We start from the raw sequence: 17,687 nt of genomic DNA, 5'->3' as shown, positions 1-17,687 counted from the left end.
ATGGACATGAGGGAGATAACTCAAACCAGGCTCACGACTGAGGTTCAGAGGTGTCTGGCAGCCACAGGGACCCTATAGGGAGGCAGACAGGGAGGCCCCAGACTGGACAGAGGTTTAGTGGGGTGGAGCAGCCAGGAGGCAGAGAGGGAAGGGGATGTGGGAGGAGCTCCTCAGAACACCAGGGGTTCTTGGGAATATGGAGGCCATGGTAGAGAAACAAAATGAGTCACCAATGGAAGAGACCTCTTTGGAAATGCGGGGCATGACAGATGGCAGATAGTGAGTACCAAGAGGGGCTGGCAGTGGAGCAGGGGTGAGGGCTCTAATGGTCGGAGGGGTTGGCAGTGGGGTGGAGGATTTGATTAAAAGTGAGGACTCTTCTTATGCTTCCCTATGTCTCTCAAGATATCCAGGGAAAGTCTGTGTTTCTCTTGGTCAACCAGTGGTGGGCTCAGAACATGAGACTTGTGGAAGGACAGAACTCTTACCCCATCTTATCACTTAATAAGTGACAATTGTAGTTTCTGGCTCAAGACATAACCCTTGCAGTCACCCTTCATGTATCTTTCGCCCCCCACATCAACAGGTGAAGCCTGACTCTGGTCACTTCCCACTACTCTGTCACCAGCTGAGCCAGCAATCTTCTAGCTGGATTTCTGCCACCTGATGGACTGCCCTGCTTCGACATTTGCTCCATGCAGACTCTCCATGTTACACACATCTCAGGTGAAAGGCCCTTAAATGCACCATGCCTTTTTTTTTTAATTATTAGCAATGAATTATAACACATTGAAAAAACCATCTAAATCCACTGATACTTAAAAAAGGAGGGAGAGTCTTCCTTTACAGAATATATCAAATGAATAATATGAATTAATGAATGAATTAGAAGATTACCCTTTTGCAGCAGCAACTAATTCAGGTAAAGATTATCACAGACACTAAAACCATAAGGTGAAACATCATTGGCGAGTAGGGTATTCATACACTCTCAAAGTATGACTCCATAGATTACTTATTAATCACAAAGAGAAAGAGTACCTTAACAGTGGAGAAATCTGGCAGACACTCCCTTAACCAAGTTTCTACACTTAGAATCACCAAAAACAAGACAAACTTATATTACATACTTCCTGACATGCCATGTGATGGGAAGTAAATAACCATCTATGTACTCCATACCCCTGCAGCAGGAGGCCCTTATAAACTGTAAGTCAGGGCAGCCTGGGTGGCTCAGCGGTTTAGCGCTGCCTTCAGCCCAGGGCGTGATCCTGGAGACCAGGGGTTGAGCCCAACGTCGGGCTCCCTGCATGGAGCCTGCTTCTCCCTCTGCTTCTGTCTCTCTCTCTCTGTCCCTCATGAATAAATAAATAAATAATCTTTAAAAAAATAAAAAAAAAATAACTGTAAGTCACATCAAGTCTTAACACAACTTCAAGTCCTGTTAGACCATGCAGGATCAGCCTTTACTGCCTCAATGACCATATCCCCTCCCATCTCCCTACTCTTTAGCTCTAGCTCAGTGGTCCTGGGCTGTCCCCTCAGCCTCCATGCATACTCCTGCCCTGGTACCTGTCTTTCTGCTGTCTGCAGAAGTCTCCTCCAGAACTGTGTGTGGCTTGCTTCTTCGGTCCCTGCAGGGCTCTGCTCAAATGTCCCCTCACCACAGCGGGTCCTCCCTGACCAATTATATCCCCATTCCTGCTTTTAATATACTCATCACCACTTGCCTCCAGAATATAAGGCTCACAGGAGAAGGGAGCTCACCTACTTTGTTCATATTCTCAGTGCTTACAACAGTGCCTAGTAAAGGGGGTGATTAATGAATATTTTGTTGAGTGAATGAATCTTACTATGAATATGACATATTTATACTTACTGGAGGGAAAAACAAGGGGACATGGGTTACTCAGGCACTCCTGTGTGTATGTGTGTGGTGAGAGCAGGGGTGGGTTGGTGGTGGGATCTCTCACACACATACTTAAGTCAAACATACTTTGCCTGAAAGCAAGGAGAGGCTATTTGCACCTCTTCCATACCATTTCTTTTCCTATAGCTTCTTTAAATTCACAGGCAGAGTTTTTGAGGTTCCTGACTGTAACACTGCCTAAGTCAAACTATTATGTATCAAGGGAATAGATAGATGGTTGCCAGAGACGGGGGGGTTGGGGATGTGTACAAAATGGGTGAAGGGGGTCAAAAGGTACAAACATGCAGTTATAAATAAGTCCTGGGATGTCATGTACAGCATGATGACTATAGTTAATAATACTGTATTGCATATTTGAAAGCTGCCAAGAGTAAATTTTAAAAGTACTCATCTCACACACACACACACACACACAAATTTGGAATTATATATGGTGACAGATGTTAACGAGATTTTTTTGTGGTGACCATTGTGTAATGTACACAAATATGGAATCATTATGAACACCTGAAACTAATATGTTATATGTCAATTAAACTTTCACAACAAAAAAAGTGATTATGTATCAGTTACCCTACAGAAAACATGGTTGTTCTGGCTTTGAGACCCTTGCACTAGGATTTCCCCAAGAGCTCTGTGAACATGTGTTTCCCTTGTGGAAGAACTCCCATCCTGGTGGCTCAAAACCAATGCCTGTGGGTTTGAGGGCTTAAACTAGTCTTGAAGAGACAAACTGCACCCAGGTACACAGACATCAGCCCTCCTCCTCCCTGGGTGAAAAACACCCAGGCAGAAAAGATACTGCATTGAGACCAGTCACACAGTTAAGACACAGGGAAGACAAACAAATGGCTGTTTACTCTGTTTCCTTCAACTTCTCATGTTAAATGGGGCAAGGTGGATGTTGCTCTGTGGCTGGCTTGACACCTGTACTTTTTGTTCCTTTGAAGCAGAATTAAGGTAGGAAAGCTGGTGCCAGTGGCCTAGCATTATAAGAGGTATACAGCTTGTTGAACAGACGGTATCCATCCCTAATGTGCACATGCTTGGAAATGTTTTATGTGCTCTCTAAAGGACTGAGACAAAGGGATTGTTGTATTGATGTTGTGGCAAAGAGCATTATTAGGGTTCAGAGAAGAGCTGGAATTTGGAGCCTGACATGCCTTGGCTGATAGCAGGAGATAGAGTTAGGGGCCTCATTACCACTGATATCGATGAAATTTGTAGGTGACAGGTGGCAGCCTCTGAACAGGGTGACATGAAATAGCATTTAAATGAAATGTTGGCAGCCCTGCAGGTCCTGAAGCACTCTCCTCCATAACGTCAATCTGATTGTTGGTGGTTGTTACTGTTATGGCGTGAAGATCAGATGATGCCTCAGGTCCCAGAATCACTCTCCTTTTTAGATATATTAGCTTCTAGACATAAAAACTAAAAGGGTTAACCACATATTAGCAATCAACTGAGGCTTTTATCCTAATCAATTAAAACCATGAAGCACACTCACAAAAAAAAAAAAAAAAAGAAAGAAAAGCTTTGGAGAAAAGTGAGCAGCAGCAGAACAGTAATGTCTTGGGCCTCATAGAGAAACAGGAAAACGAAATACATTGTCTTCAGTGCACACATGCATCCACATCTACAGAAGTCTCCATTCTATATTTGGGGATTCGCACCCCTATATGTATATACCCAGCTTTTGAGACTCCCCTCCCCCTATCCCACCACTCTCTGACACTTCACTGGCCATGGTCATCCTTGAGATCAACTTTTCAATTCTCCTGTGGCTCTGAATCATTCTCTCCAAAGAGGTCTTTGCTCTCCCCATCCCCTATCCAACTCGGCCCACTGTTCCCTCTAAAAAGTAGAGAGCATGTGAGGGGTTTCTTACCCAAGCTATTTCTTTGTTACCTAAAATCCCTCACTTGTTGGCTATGGCTTCACTTTGGTTACCTTTTCCCTCTGCCTCTCTTGGCTTAAGTGACCATCGCCTGCTCAGGCATCCTGTATCTCTATCATTCTTTCTGCTCTAAGTCTGTTTGGGCCCTATGGACTTCTTTCTCCCTCATCCTCAATGACAGAAAGTGACCTAAGCCTTGCTTGAACTGGAATTTTCATCCTGTGAATCTTTGCTTCAAATAGCTCAGGGCTGGGTCCTTTACAGTCTAGGTATGGAGCAGATCATTGAGCCTGCTATAAATAAAAGATCTTCAAAATAACAGTACCAATAGCTTTAGGGTGCTTTGTAAATGCTTCAGCCTACTTCCTTTCTGTTCTAAAGAGGTTCATAACTAAATTTATACCTGTCCCAACTCTTCTCGTCCTGAGGGATAAACCACCCCCTACCCCAACAAAATTCCTTTCAGTTTTGGTGGCAGTGATCTATTGTTGGTAGAGTATTTATAAAGCAAATTTCATGTGGTGAATCTATGTGGTATGAGGCTTCTGCACATCATTCCTGAGGGAGGGTGGAAGAATGCAGGTCATATGAGATACTTGGGGGAAGCACAGTAGGCTCATTCAGGGAGGAAGCTCAGCCTTGCCCTCACCTCTCCCTGTGCCAGCCTCAGAGACATATGAGGTTGGTGTACAAGGACTAATCCTTCAGTAAAGTTGGCCCCTGTTTCTGTAAGGCACAATAGATCCTGGAGGAATTAGTGTGATGGGAGGCTGAATTAGGCATATGCTCATCCAGGAAGAGCCAAACAGAATTTTATAATAGGGTCTGGAATAGCCAGGGGCACAAGGCCAAATCTATCAATTTACTTCCTGCTGATACCTACCTCTGCTCTTTCCATCCTAAGAGAATGCACATTTTATGTGTTTTACTTTAGAGTCAAAGCCTGCCTTGGATAACAAGTTCAAAGGTCTTGTCTTCTCTGTTTGTATCAGAGGTCTTGGCCACATTGAGAAAGGAACCTCCTGGGGTAATGTAACCTGGTCATACTGGCAAGGCTGTCTGGTCTTGACCTCCTGTGAGCTCCTGGACCGCAGAGCTACTCAGTTCTGCTAGTGAGCCCCTGTATCAAATGTGTCAGGGTTAAGGAAGGAGCACATTCAAGTCATCCTCACCTGTGTCTTCTTAATCCCCAGTAGATGATACGAGCTAGTCACCATCCCAGAGAATAACCACCCTTCATGCTAACGTCAGTGAGCAGGCTCTTGAGTCTGAGCTGCCTTCTCCATAGACCCTGGCCTGGAAACTGGGCAGATGCTAAACATATCTCTTTAATAATGGTCTTTAAGGAGCTCAGAACCTTCATGGTGCCCTTAGAGGGCTAGAGTGGGGAGGATGGGGGTGGTGTAGGATTGGATCAGATGCTCATGGCCAGACTGGCAATTGAAATGGAGACATTTAGAGCCTGGGGAATTTGTAAAAGGCTCTCACCTTGGGGCTCTATGGAGCCCATATGTGATCGTGATTCACCAGTAAATCTGTCTGTGCTGAGTCAGCCCAAACTCACATTTCAGGGCCTGGGAAGAGAGCCACAGGGGAGGAGCAGTAGGAGAAAGAAAGGGATTTAAGGTTTAAGAGAGAAAAAGCAAGGGCTGGAGGGATTTTAGTGCATTTAAAAACCAACTGTATAAAAAATGAGATGTGATTAGTAGATTGGAATCACATCCAAATTTAGTCTGAGGTCTTTCTTCCTCCCCACAGAATGTACACATACTTGATATTAAAAACTGGTAACATTCAAGAGCTCCCAAACCTCAAATCAGGAGAAAGAACTCAATCTACCATGTGGCTGGAAGGTCCACTGTCATGGGTAACGTACCCAAAGATGACAAAGATTTTGGCAATGTGGATGCCTCTCTGTTCTCACTGAGGCAGGAATCATGCCTTCTCTATTCCATAATTTATCACTCCTAATATTATCAACACTTAGGAATTAACTGATTTACAGTAGAGTACAAGGTTCCCAGTCTTCCTTTTTTTTTTTTTTTTTTTAATGAGACATAGGATGGGTGGCATTCATACACATAGTATACTCTTTTTTTTTTTAAATAGATGAATGTATACACTTTATTGTCATGGTTAGATTCTGAGTTTCTAGGTGATAAGAATTAAAAATTAAAATGTCCTATATCTCCTCTGAATCATAATACATACACATTTGATACATGTTATTTAATGAATAGAAATCTAATACCTCGTTGACACGGAGACCTCTATCAGCAACTAAGGCAAAAACATAAACAGGAAGATGGCTGTTGCTAAGCACACTTATTCCAAAATTTCACATAGTATACTCTTGAAAGCATTCTCAGATTTTGACAAAACACTCAAAAAAATAAGCATGTTAATTATTCACTTTCATCACATATCATATTCATATTTGTAATATACTGAAGACTTCAGGGAGCATAAAGAGTGGGAAGTCCAGACCATTCTTGCTCGTTCATAAAAGCATTTGGGAATGCAAATGGCCAAAGGTGAGGGTGTCACAGGAACAATATTGAATTTACTTGTATTTATTTATTTTTTTTTGGAAAAGAAACTGCTCAAAAACTTTGGTATTGCAGCTCCTATAATAACAAAATACTTGCTACACACTGTTCAACTGCTCTGGACATACTATTGTGTTTTGACATCATGGTGGAAGACTCTAGGTCTAGGTTAGTATTCTAAACTCAGACCACAGGTCAGGACCTATGGTGAGGTGAGGAAAGGAAACTTGAAATTATAGGAAGGGATTCATGAATCCATATATACACCAAGCATTACAGCATTCTAAATAAATAGCCTGTCTTGTGTATAAATTACTACTTTTCAAATGTGCACAGGTGTATAGGAATTAATAAAATTAATTTAAAAACTTTGCTGAATTCCTAGTAGCTCTTTATCATTATACGTTTCTCCAGTCAAGAATTCTCAAAAAGTACAATCTTAACATGGTAAGGGGCTACAATGTAGAGTGTAGATGAAAGAATCAAGATTTCCAATGATATATGAAAGTCCATATTTTAAGGCAGGGAAGAGGACAAAGGGCAGCAGCAGGAAATTAGGCAAGGGTTCTCAAGGTGAAGTGATTGAACTACTAGCATGGAACTGTCTGGAAGTTGCTGGTCAAAATCTCTAGTAGTGTGGGTCCTTCATGAGTTCTCTTAATGAGTCCAACTAAGTTTGAGAATCAAAATCACTGGTTCAGAATGCATTGTAAAAATGCTTATTAATATACAAATATTGAGATATCATAAAATATTCTCCAAAAGGTTTAAAAAGAAGAGAGAGAAATATGCTTTCTTGATGGCAGGACCATGCACAGATGACCCATCTTGAGGAACCATGATGTCTACTCCCACCCCCTATCTTAGGTATTTTCTTGGTTACCAGAGTATATTTGAGACAAGGTTCAGAGGGGCATGGGATTCCCCACATAGTTATAGACTCTATGTTGTTTTCCAAAAGCCCCCAGAGGGGTCAAAGGCTTTCAAACAGGAATATGATGGCCTTTGCCAAAGGAACTTCCAATTAGATAATTAAATTGTTCTGTTTATAGACTTTATAGAGACCTGAAAATACCACCAATCTTTCTTGTGAAGGAACTACAGGACACTCTCTGCCAAGACAGATTTTAAAAAATGACTTCTTGGCAATAGTTTCAGCTTAGATATAGATAAATTATTGATTGGAAGTAGAATGACTGTCAAATCTCTTCAAGATGCTATGACAATATCTAGGAACAAGAATTCTTTTCTATAGGAATCTAAAAAACAAAAGCAAAAACAAATTTCCAAACACACAGACTTTTGAGAATTATTTAGGGGGCACTGAAAACTGCAAGTGAAGAATAGCTTTCACGAGACCCAAGAAGGAGCAAGCAGAATCAGAGAAGACCTAACATCAAGAACCAACTTGTAAAAATTCTTTAAGTCGCGTCTCTGAGACGAAGATGGCAAGACAGTTTAGCAGTCAACTCCACAGTTCACGGTCATGGTTAGGAGCACAGAACCTGATGTCAGACAGATCTGCTATTTAATCCCAGCTTCACCCCTGAGCAGTTTCTGTGGCCTGGGAAAGTGACTTAAGTCTCTAAATCACACTTTCCTCATCTGTAAAATAGGAATAATGATAATAGTGCCCTGCTCTGACCCTGTCTTACAGATGATAAAGTCCTGATGCATGTTAATAATAATTGTTATTATATTTCTACTACTTTTACTACAAACTAAGGGTTTTCTGTAATGTCACGATATTCAGGGCATTCAGAAAGAGCTTTTTCTAGGGTGAGAAGTGTTAAACACATGGGGTTAAATTCTGCATGTTCTTGGAATCCATCCTGTAACATTAAACCTTCTTCCCCGGGGACTCTCTCCTGTTCCTGACTTGCCATAGCACGTATTCTTCCCATCCCAACATTTGCCAGCTCATTTTATTCTGTCTTAGATTTTCTTTCAGCGACTCTCAGAGCTTCTACTCTCCTTCCTCCAAATAACAACAATGATAATAATTAGATTAATAATAAACCCTCTGGCTGTTCAGTGTCCCTGGGCCTGGCACTGACCCCTGACCCTCGACAACACCACAGGAATGAGTATATGCATCACTGAGTATATGCATCACTGAGAGAGCCAAGAACAGAACAGCAAACCAAGGGTGGCTTTGCAAGCCCTGACACTCACGCAGCTGAATTCAGAACACACTGAGCAGGGTGTGGTTACTTCTGGGTCTTTGAATGAAAGGTACCAACCCCATCCTCTTTTATCCCCAACACAATCCAATTGATGGTTTCAGTGTCCCTATTACCAGCTGGGCTCCCAAAGCAGAGACTCTTATAGAGGAAGCTTGTACCTCTGGGGAGCAGAGTTTGAGCCCCCTCTCTACAACATGTTTCTAACATGTCCCTTCAAGGTTGACCACAACCCATAGTGAGAAATACCTATTACGCTGCAACTGAGACATATGTCCCAAAGATTTTTCTGAAACACTGCTTATGACCATGTGAGGCCTTCTGATATTTTCCTATTCTATTTAATTCTTTCATGCAAAATGAGAATGTGAAGAAATTGGAGCCTGTATACATTACTAGTGAGAATGCAAAATGGTATAGTCTCTTCAAAAAACAATTTGGAAAACAATTCCTCAAAATCTTAAATGTAGAGTTATCAAATGATTTAGGAATTCCATTCTTAGGTATATATCCAAGAGAAATGAAAATGTACAACAGTACAAAAACTTGAATATGGATGTTCATAGCAGCATTAATCATAGTAGCCAAAAGGTAGGATAAACCAGATGTCCATCAACTGATGAATGAATAAACAAATTCAATGTATATCCACACAATGGAATATTATTAAGCCATAAACAGGAATAAAGTACTGACACATGCCATAACATGGATGAATCATGAAATCAATATACTAAGTGAAAGAAGCCCAGTCATAAAACATCACATACTGCATGATTTCATTGATAGGAATTGCCAAGAATAAGCAAATCTATAGAGATAGAAAATAAATTAGTAGTTGCCACTTGGAAGGAAGGTGGGGTAATTGATGAGTGGGTATGGGTTTCTTTTGGGGTGATGAAAATGTTCTAAAACTAAATTGTGGTAATGGTTGCAAAACTCTGAATATATAGAAAAAAACTGAACTGTACACTTTAAAGGGGTGGATTACATAGTAATCTTAATAAAGCTGATGAAAAATGATGGTTGTGATCCAATCAATTGATTTCACCACCCCAAATGGGTCTCAACATAGTTGAAAATTACTGTCCTGGAGCATGCTGCCCACCCCCATACCCCCGCCTGTGCCTGTCCTCTTCATGAGAATCATGGCTTGACCTGGAGAGTTGGGGAGGCTACAGTCTTTGGGTGGGGGGATGTACAGGCAGATGGAGAGGGGGTGAACGTGTAGAAGGAGGGGTGAGAGCCATCTGTGGCACAATAGCCATCATCTTTCTCCAGTTAAGGAACCCTGACTGCATTTTCGGCAGCACATGCACAGCAAAAGGACCACATTGTTCATTCTCTCTAATAGCTGGGATGGCCACAAGAACAGAACCTTTGGAGAAATCTCTGCAAGAGCTCTGAAAGGGGCTGACTAGCCAGGGTGGGTGCCCCTTTGGGTCCCTCACCCTTTCTTTTCTCCCTGCCTTCTCCCTGCTTTCAAACATGATGGCTCAATCTCTGGAAGCCACCTAATAACCCTGGAAGTGGAGGGCAGCCCTAAGGCTGTCAAAGCAAAGGACAGAAGGGGACTGGGTCCCTGATGACTTCTTGAAGCTACCTGCGTTTCCCACCTCTGCACTTCATTTATATAACAAATCCCGAGTTTGCTTATGCCACTGAGTTTCCTCTGGTATTAGCAGCCAAAGGAATTTCTAAATGATATGCCATCTAAATGAAGAAAAATTCCCCTCCATCATATATGAGGCAAGAACAGACCTTTTAAGAAATAACAGCTACTCTCCCACCCAGGCCTTTCTGCCTTTCTTGCCTTCTGGAAGAACTTCTCCCCGAGTCCCAGGTCCCAAGGGACATGAAAACCAAATACCTTGTGATTTTAAATATCCGTAGGAGCCGGACACATCTCAGCACAGAGATGCCCAAGGGAGACATGATCTTGGTCTCCACCAGGATGGTCTCCAGGATGCCCCCACACACGATGAAGCAGTCGAAGCGGTTGAAGAGGGACACAAAGTAGGCCTGCAGGCCCAGGCTATACATCTTCAGCAGCATCTCTGCCGTAAAAAGGGCCAGTAGTGCCTTGTTGGCCGTGTCTGGTGGGTTCAGGCAAGGGGGCAGGATCCCAACATGGGAGTGAGAGGAGGGAGGCACAGAGGAGGAGAAAGGAAACAGTAATTATCACCATCTCCCTTTCCAGCCAGGACACCTCTCCCCTGTGTTGTTGCCAGAACAGAACAATTGGGGTCAAACTGACAGGAAAGGGGTATCTAGTTATAATCACAGTAAACCTGATCTACTACGCATCAAGGGTTTGTGTGCTAATCTTTATTCTTCCCAGCCACTTTTTCAGAGATGAGGAGTGAGGTTCTGAGAGGTGAGTAATCTGCCCAAATCAATCAGCCAAAAGGGGGAGCCAGACCCTTAGTAGTTCACCCTCTACACTGGGAGGCCCACCAGCACCCGGATCTGCTTGACTCCCTGGGAGTGGAGCTGAGGCACTGGCTAGGGGTCCAGGGGAGGGTGGTGGGTATTAACTGCCCATCGAGAACAGCTCCTCATGCTCAGGCCATGACAGTCCTCTTTCCTGGCTTTTTGCTCACCTCATCCACACGTGTTCTGGCAGGCCTACCTGAAGACTATATAGTAAGGCCTGAAGTACTGAAAATCCAATCTGGGAAGTTGGCAGCCAAGGGCTCGAGATGGCCAAATGAGAGGCAGCATGTGTCCTTGTCACCAGCAGTGAATGTTGGGACAGGCAGTGACTGTTGGGAAAGGCAGACTGTGTGGGTCCAGCCAGATGAGCCACATCGGTTTACAATGAAGTTGTGCATTTTATGGGGCTGGCAAGCTGTCAGGCCCTTCGTGTCCCCAGCATGGTGCCTGCAAAGAGTCACAGCCACTGGTGGTGTTCCCATCAACTTTGTGCCTGTCACTATTTCCTCCCTAGGATTTAGGGCTGAGTTAGCAAGAGTAAAGCAGGATAGTGCCAGGGATAGCCTCTCACCTTGGACCTCTGTGAGCCAGTGGGGCTGATTGTAGTGTTCTGAGGCGATGGTGAGTGTGTTGAGAAACACCAGGAAGATCACAAGCCAGTAGAAGACATTAGACTTGACTGCAGCACGACACTTTCTTCTGCAGAACCGATTCCACCGGCGCCAGTAGCGGCTGGAAAAGGAGCAAGGAGAGAAGGAAAGAAGGAGGCAGAGGTGGCTGTGAAATTCAGTGTTTTTCCAATCTGAAAGGCACCATCATGGTTTCCTTTCTCCCCTTAATGGACCTGGCCTCAGCAGAGCGGTGCAATCTGGTAGCGAGGAGATAAGCTTCCTGTCAGGTTAACTGGGCTCTGCTTACTTATGTGGTTTTGGGGGTGTGTGGTCCCGACCCTTCTAAGCTTTGGTTCTTCCATTTATAAAATAGGAATAGGGCCAAGCTCACAGGGTTGTTGTGGGGATTGATAAAATACCATATAAATGCATCTGGTATTAATGTGTATTTTTATTTTATAATAATGACATTATTCAAAATTGTATTGTACAAATAAAGAGCATTATTTGTAGTGATGGTAGTAGTAGGACTACTAATGTATATCATTCATGAAACCTCATCCATGCTTGTTATTGTACTAGACATTTCTCATGTCTTCTCTTTAATTCTTTAAATAACCCTGAAAAGCAGATGTTACCCTGATTTTGAGGATGAGAAAACTAAGGACCACAGAGGTTGAGTAACTTGATTGTTACCACACAGTGGCAGAGCCAAACTTGGTTTTCTCCCCCCAGTCCAGTCTCTTGCCCAGATGCTATCTATCTATAAAGTATAATGGATAAATCTGGATCAGAGGTTCTTTGCTTTTATGGCATTATAGAACATTTTGAGAATCTCATGAATGGTTACTTCCTTTGTTCAGAAAAAATGAGCATACCCACACATACACACATCTCTATATATAAGTTCATGCAGCACACGGCCCCTTGGAAGCTTGGCCATGGTCCATATAATATTGCTTTGGTCTCTTGGTTAGGGATTTATGTCAGTGATTCTCAAAACTGGCTGTACATAAAATTACTGGGGGGAAGCTTAAAAAAACCCATAAGCCCTCACCAGTACCTAGGCTCCAACTCCAAACCAACTAAATCTGATTCTCTGGAAGCTGGGTAGTTTTTAAAGCTCCCCAGGTGGTTCTAATCTGTAACTATGGTTGAGAACCATTAAGCTAGATGATCCCAAGGAGTCACTCACATTTTAAGATTCTATGATGGAAGAGTTTATAGCTTGTCCCTAATTTCATCCTATTTAGATACAGTAAAAACTACATATCTATGTTTGGTAATTCCATTGACCAAACATTTAATACTGACAGTAGCAATAAAGGAGAGAAAGAAGGGGACGCTGGAGAGGTGCTTGGGAGGGAGACCACAGAGGCCAAGCTGAGGATTTCCAAAAAGAGACTGATGGGATTTGATTTTAGAAAGCCAAGCAACCAACAAAACAATGTTTAGATCAGGGGAAGTATGAGAAATGCTCTTTCTGCCATCTGAACTGGAGATGATGAAGCAGTAGCCTTATTTTTTTAAAATTATTTATTTATTTATGATAGTCACACACACACATAGAGAGAGAGAGGCAGAGACACAGGCAGAGGGAGAAGCAGGCTCCATGCACCGGGAGCCCGATGTGGGACTCGATTCCGGGTCTCCAGGATCGCGCCCTGGGCCAAAGGCAGGCGCCAAACCGCTGCGCCACCCAGGGATCCCAGCAGTAGTCTTATTAATGGAAAAGAGGACACTGAGTCGGCAGTGTCATTTTGGAGGCAGAATCAATAGGACTTTGAGCTTGACTGGATGTAGAGGGTAAGAGAGAAAGGTACGGAAGGGACAGCTAAAATTTCTAGCTGAGGCAATTTGGAAGAGCTCCTCTAACCAATTTAGGTACAGACAAGGAGAAGCAGTGCTCTGGGCAGGGAGGTTGCTATGAGGAGAAAGGAGGGGCACTCAGCTCAGGAAGTAGGCCTGTGGTCATGTATGTAAAGAGACCCAGCAGGCAGTTGGAAGGCAGAGCCCCTGTTTGGGTAATAAAGAAGGCAGGGGGAGGAACAAAGCAGCTTCTCAGAGCAACAGTCCACGAGTATCTATATTCAAGTCTATTTTAGGTTTCCAGAAATGCAGACCCCACTCACCCCCAGAATTGTCTTTCCAGATCACTTGACTTTATCTATATTTTCTACCTACTATCTGTGGAAAATCCTGTTACCAAATCTTTGTTAACATCTATTATGAGATTAGAAACGTGAGCAGTACATCTAAGAAGAAAACAGTTTCCTTGGAACAGCAGGGAGAACTTAGCTTTTGGCTTGCAGAACAGGGACGGAAAAAAGAATTAATCAAATAATATTCTGATCTGACCCTAACTCACTGAAGTGCTCGAATGCCATCTCCAGTGAGTGCTATGCTATGGAGAAGCTGGAACTTATCAGGGACAGGGACACTTACCTGCTATGTGGGGTTAATTCACTACATAGAGAAGAAATGTATCAGGGTCAGAAAATTAAGGTTTCCAAATGCATAGGAGGTTTTCCTCCACCAGACATACCACCATGGGTAAGAGTGAGGATGGGGGAAGGTGAAGAGAGGGGCAAAGGATGGGACAAGGGGTCCTAGGCAGTCCTCAGCCTCCCCTGGAATTTGCCAGGTCTTGGTAGTGAGGAGTCCTATCTTGCCAGGGCAGGACACTGCTTTCCTGTCATTGTGGTTATTAATACTATAGAGAAATTTTGTATGACTATTTTCTCCCTGAAAAATGAAATTTCAGGACAAACTCTATCTGACTTTAAATAGCTTACATTGTAGTTTCAAAGGGTGTTTTAAATAGATATAATCTTATGTGAGAGGAATCACGGATAATTGTTATTTGGAGTCCAAAGGAATCAAGTGTGCATTCTTTTACAATAAGTAGAAACGGACTTGGAGTCAGGTTAGTACTGTGAACTTGATTAAGCTACTCTTTTCTCAAATTTGGGATCTGGGGTGTCACGTGGCCAGGCCTGTCCGATGGGTCTGGAACTGCCTGACTCCCTGAAGGAGTGGCTGTCAGAGACAGGGTAGTAGCTGTCAAATGTGCTGTTCCTGTGCACAGCCATTCAGGGGAGTCACATTTTTGGGCTGGGTGGGGGTGGGGGTAATTACTATCCAGAGAAAGTATTTAAAGATAATTATACACCTCCCACTCTTCAAAATATAGCTTTGCTTGACAACTGGTTTCCTGGCAACTCTTCCTACGGTATAATAAATGTAATGATTTATTAGAATGTGTAAATTTATTTGTGTGTTTACATATGCATGGAGGATATAGAAATTAAATGATAAAATAGGGAGGAAAAATTTGCTCGTTATTCATGTTTCCTTCATATTAACTAGAAAAGTCATTTTACTTTAGAAATAGAAGTTCCCACATGTAGACATAGGACAGAAGGGTGGATATGAATGTGCCTAATCTATTTCTTCAAAATTCTATATCGATGCAGTCCCATGGGAAATTTCTGCTCAACTCACCCTGGGATCCACCTTACCAATTCCTAATTATGGACCCTGCTCTTGCCTTTCTACCTACTTGGACTGTCCCCACAACTGCAGGACCTCCCCTTTCTATGTCCTGCCCATTCTTAGGGGCTAAGCTCAAGTCCCAGCCTCTCCATTGTAAACTTTTCTAGTCATTCCAGGCTCAGAATTCCTGCATTTCTCATTTCTCAGAATTTCTGCATTACTCATTTTAGGCATACGTTAAAGAAATATTTATCAAATACCTATCCTGGGATAGGTACAAGATATTCGTCAGCCAATGCAATAGATACAGCCTTTTTCTGCGTAACAGTCATGTGGGCAATCAAAGAGTGTACTTAGTACCATGATGATCTTTGCAGAGGTGCCATAGGAGCACACCAAAAGGCCTCCCAGCCAGTGGTGGAGAAGCCAACAAAGGTCACACACAGGAAGTGGCTTCCCATTTCCCCATATTGTCAGCTATGTTTTACTGTTTGGTTCTTGCCTCTCCAGTGAGATCATAAGACTCTTGAGGGGAAGGGACTGTGTCTTGCACTTTGATATAGAGCCACAGTACTTAGTGCAGTCCATCGTACATGGTAGGCATATTTGACTGACAGGCTGGGAGAACAGCAGAGACAAACTCTATGCAGATTTTCTTGCCTTCTTGCTGAAGACAAGGCTTGAGAGCTGTGGAGCTCTTGTGACCCAGGGATGAAGGTGAGGGTGAAGAAAGGGCATCACTCCAAAAAGAGTTTGCTGGGCACATAATTTTGTACAGGCATCTAGAAGAGCAGACAACATCAAAATAGTGGACACTTTCAGCTCTTTCTAGTGGCCAGAATAAGTTTCTGTATCTTCTTTAACTGAGAACAAGCAACATGGAAAAACGATTAAACTCTTTTATATACTATACGTAACTTAGAATGGACTATCAGAGAGTAGACAAATTTGGATATATGCCTTGTCCCGGCTGCTCATTTCACTGGAGATGGGGCAAGACAATCCTCCCAAATTTTAGAACCCTACGGCGTTCACTTCTGTAAAGTCAAGATCTGGAAACTCCAGCAGGTTATCTGATTAATCCCTGCAAGTTGCACAAGACTTTCTAAATCATTTATTTCTTAGCTCTTTAAATCCTATTCCTAACAGTGAGCCCCATGTGTTGCAAAATCCTTATTTTGACTGATTCCTCCATGTGGAGACTTGGGTTATTAAAAGAATACCCTAATACTGCCCTAATATTATGTCAATTAATTTGCTGAATTTCCCCTATAGTCTCTCTTCTAGAATTTCTTTTAAATAAGCTGGGACTTTGTATCATTCAGTATTGCAAAATAGGCTGGCTGGAAACTCAAATTATCTTGTCATTGTTAAACTGAGAAAATGATCAAGATACTTTAATTTTTTTAACTCAAATTTTAGAATCTTTTCTAGAGTAAAACAGGCTCTTCACTGCTTATAAGGTTATTTATGAGTTGCAAACATTCTCTCTCCATTTTTCCCTCTATGCTACTGTGCTTTTCAATCGTGCCTGACACAGACAGGCAGAAAGTATGAGGACACATTCTTCTTGCATCTGTAGTGGAAACCTTCGCAGCAGACAGAAACAGCTCTAGGTCTACTTTGATAATTTTTATGGAATTTTCAATCCATTGCCAGCCTTTGATATTTTTTAAACATACACCCTCAGTGGGATGTAGCATCTTAGAGGGCCATCAATTGCTATCTGCTCAGACCTTTTAGGGCCATACTGTCTGGTATAGTAGCTATAAGCCACATGTGGCTCTTGAGCACTTGAAATTGGCAAGCCCAAACTGAGACATGTAGTAAGTGTAAAATACACATTGGATTTCAAAGACTTAGTACAAAAAAATCTCATTAATAATTTTTATATTTACATACTGCAGTGATCATTTTTTAGATGCATTGGGTTAAATAAATTGAGATTAATTTCACCTGTTGGTTTATTTTTTTTTACTTTTTAATCTTACTTCTAGAAAAATTTAAAAAGTGCTAATGCAGCTCAATTATACTTCTATTCAACAGCACTGCTGTAGAGCTATGGGCCTATGCCTAAGATATAATAGCTGAGCAGAAACAGGGTTTAGTATTCTTGGGCAGAATCTTTCACTAAGCTAGCATGGTGATTAGCAATACAGGACCTACGTATGGGTTCTGACTTGGCCAGATGGGGGTGACCCTCAGCCTCTCCCAGCCTCAGTATCTTCATCTGAAAATGGGTTGAATAATAGTGCCATACTACTGGTAGTATGCCTTTTGGGAATACAGAATCTTTTTTCTGTATTTCTGTTGTATCTTGAATAGTAGCAGTAGAGGGAGAAACCTTTCCCAGAGATCTAATGGCTGGAATACAGGAGGTTAAGTAAACAGCAGGTGGGGCTGAGTCTCGAAGCTTAGCAAAGAATCTCAAGGTTTAGGGGGGGCTGCTGTTCTTCTCTTTTGTCAAAAGCATGGATTATACCATAAGTAACTGGATAGAAGAATGTTCCCAGTATTTTCTGGGCAATCTCTCACTAGAAAGAATGTGTATAAAGATGTTGTTTCTCTTCCAGTCCTTCAGATCAT

At 42.4% G+C, this 17,687-nt stretch overlaps 1 protein-coding gene across 11 annotated transcripts in view; it reads right to left on the bottom strand.

Moving 5' to 3' along the window:
- The window catches only part of CACNA1C (calcium voltage-gated channel subunit alpha1 C), a 648,720-nt gene that overhangs the window by 133,013 nt on the left and 498,020 nt on the right, over nucleotides 1-17,687 (bottom strand). For all 11 annotated transcript variants that reach the window (XM_072766363.1, XM_072766357.1, XM_072766353.1 and 8 more), the window contains exons 12-13: nucleotides 11,567-11,727; nucleotides 10,430-10,655 (exon numbers count right to left, since the gene is read on the bottom strand). In XM_072766363.1, coding sequence (XP_072622464.1) covers nucleotides 10,430-10,655; nucleotides 11,567-11,727 — 387 coding nt within the window. The remainder of the gene's footprint in view (nucleotides 1-10,429; nucleotides 10,656-11,566; nucleotides 11,728-17,687) is intronic.

Source organism: Vulpes vulpes, chromosome 8 (genome assembly GCF_048418805.1).
Source record: "Vulpes vulpes isolate BD-2025 chromosome 8, VulVul3, whole genome shotgun sequence".
Lineage (NCBI taxonomy): Eukaryota > Metazoa > Chordata > Mammalia > Carnivora > Canidae > Vulpes > Vulpes vulpes.
Note: the sequence above shows the minus strand (reverse complement) of the source record. Positions and strands in the feature narration are given on the sequence as shown.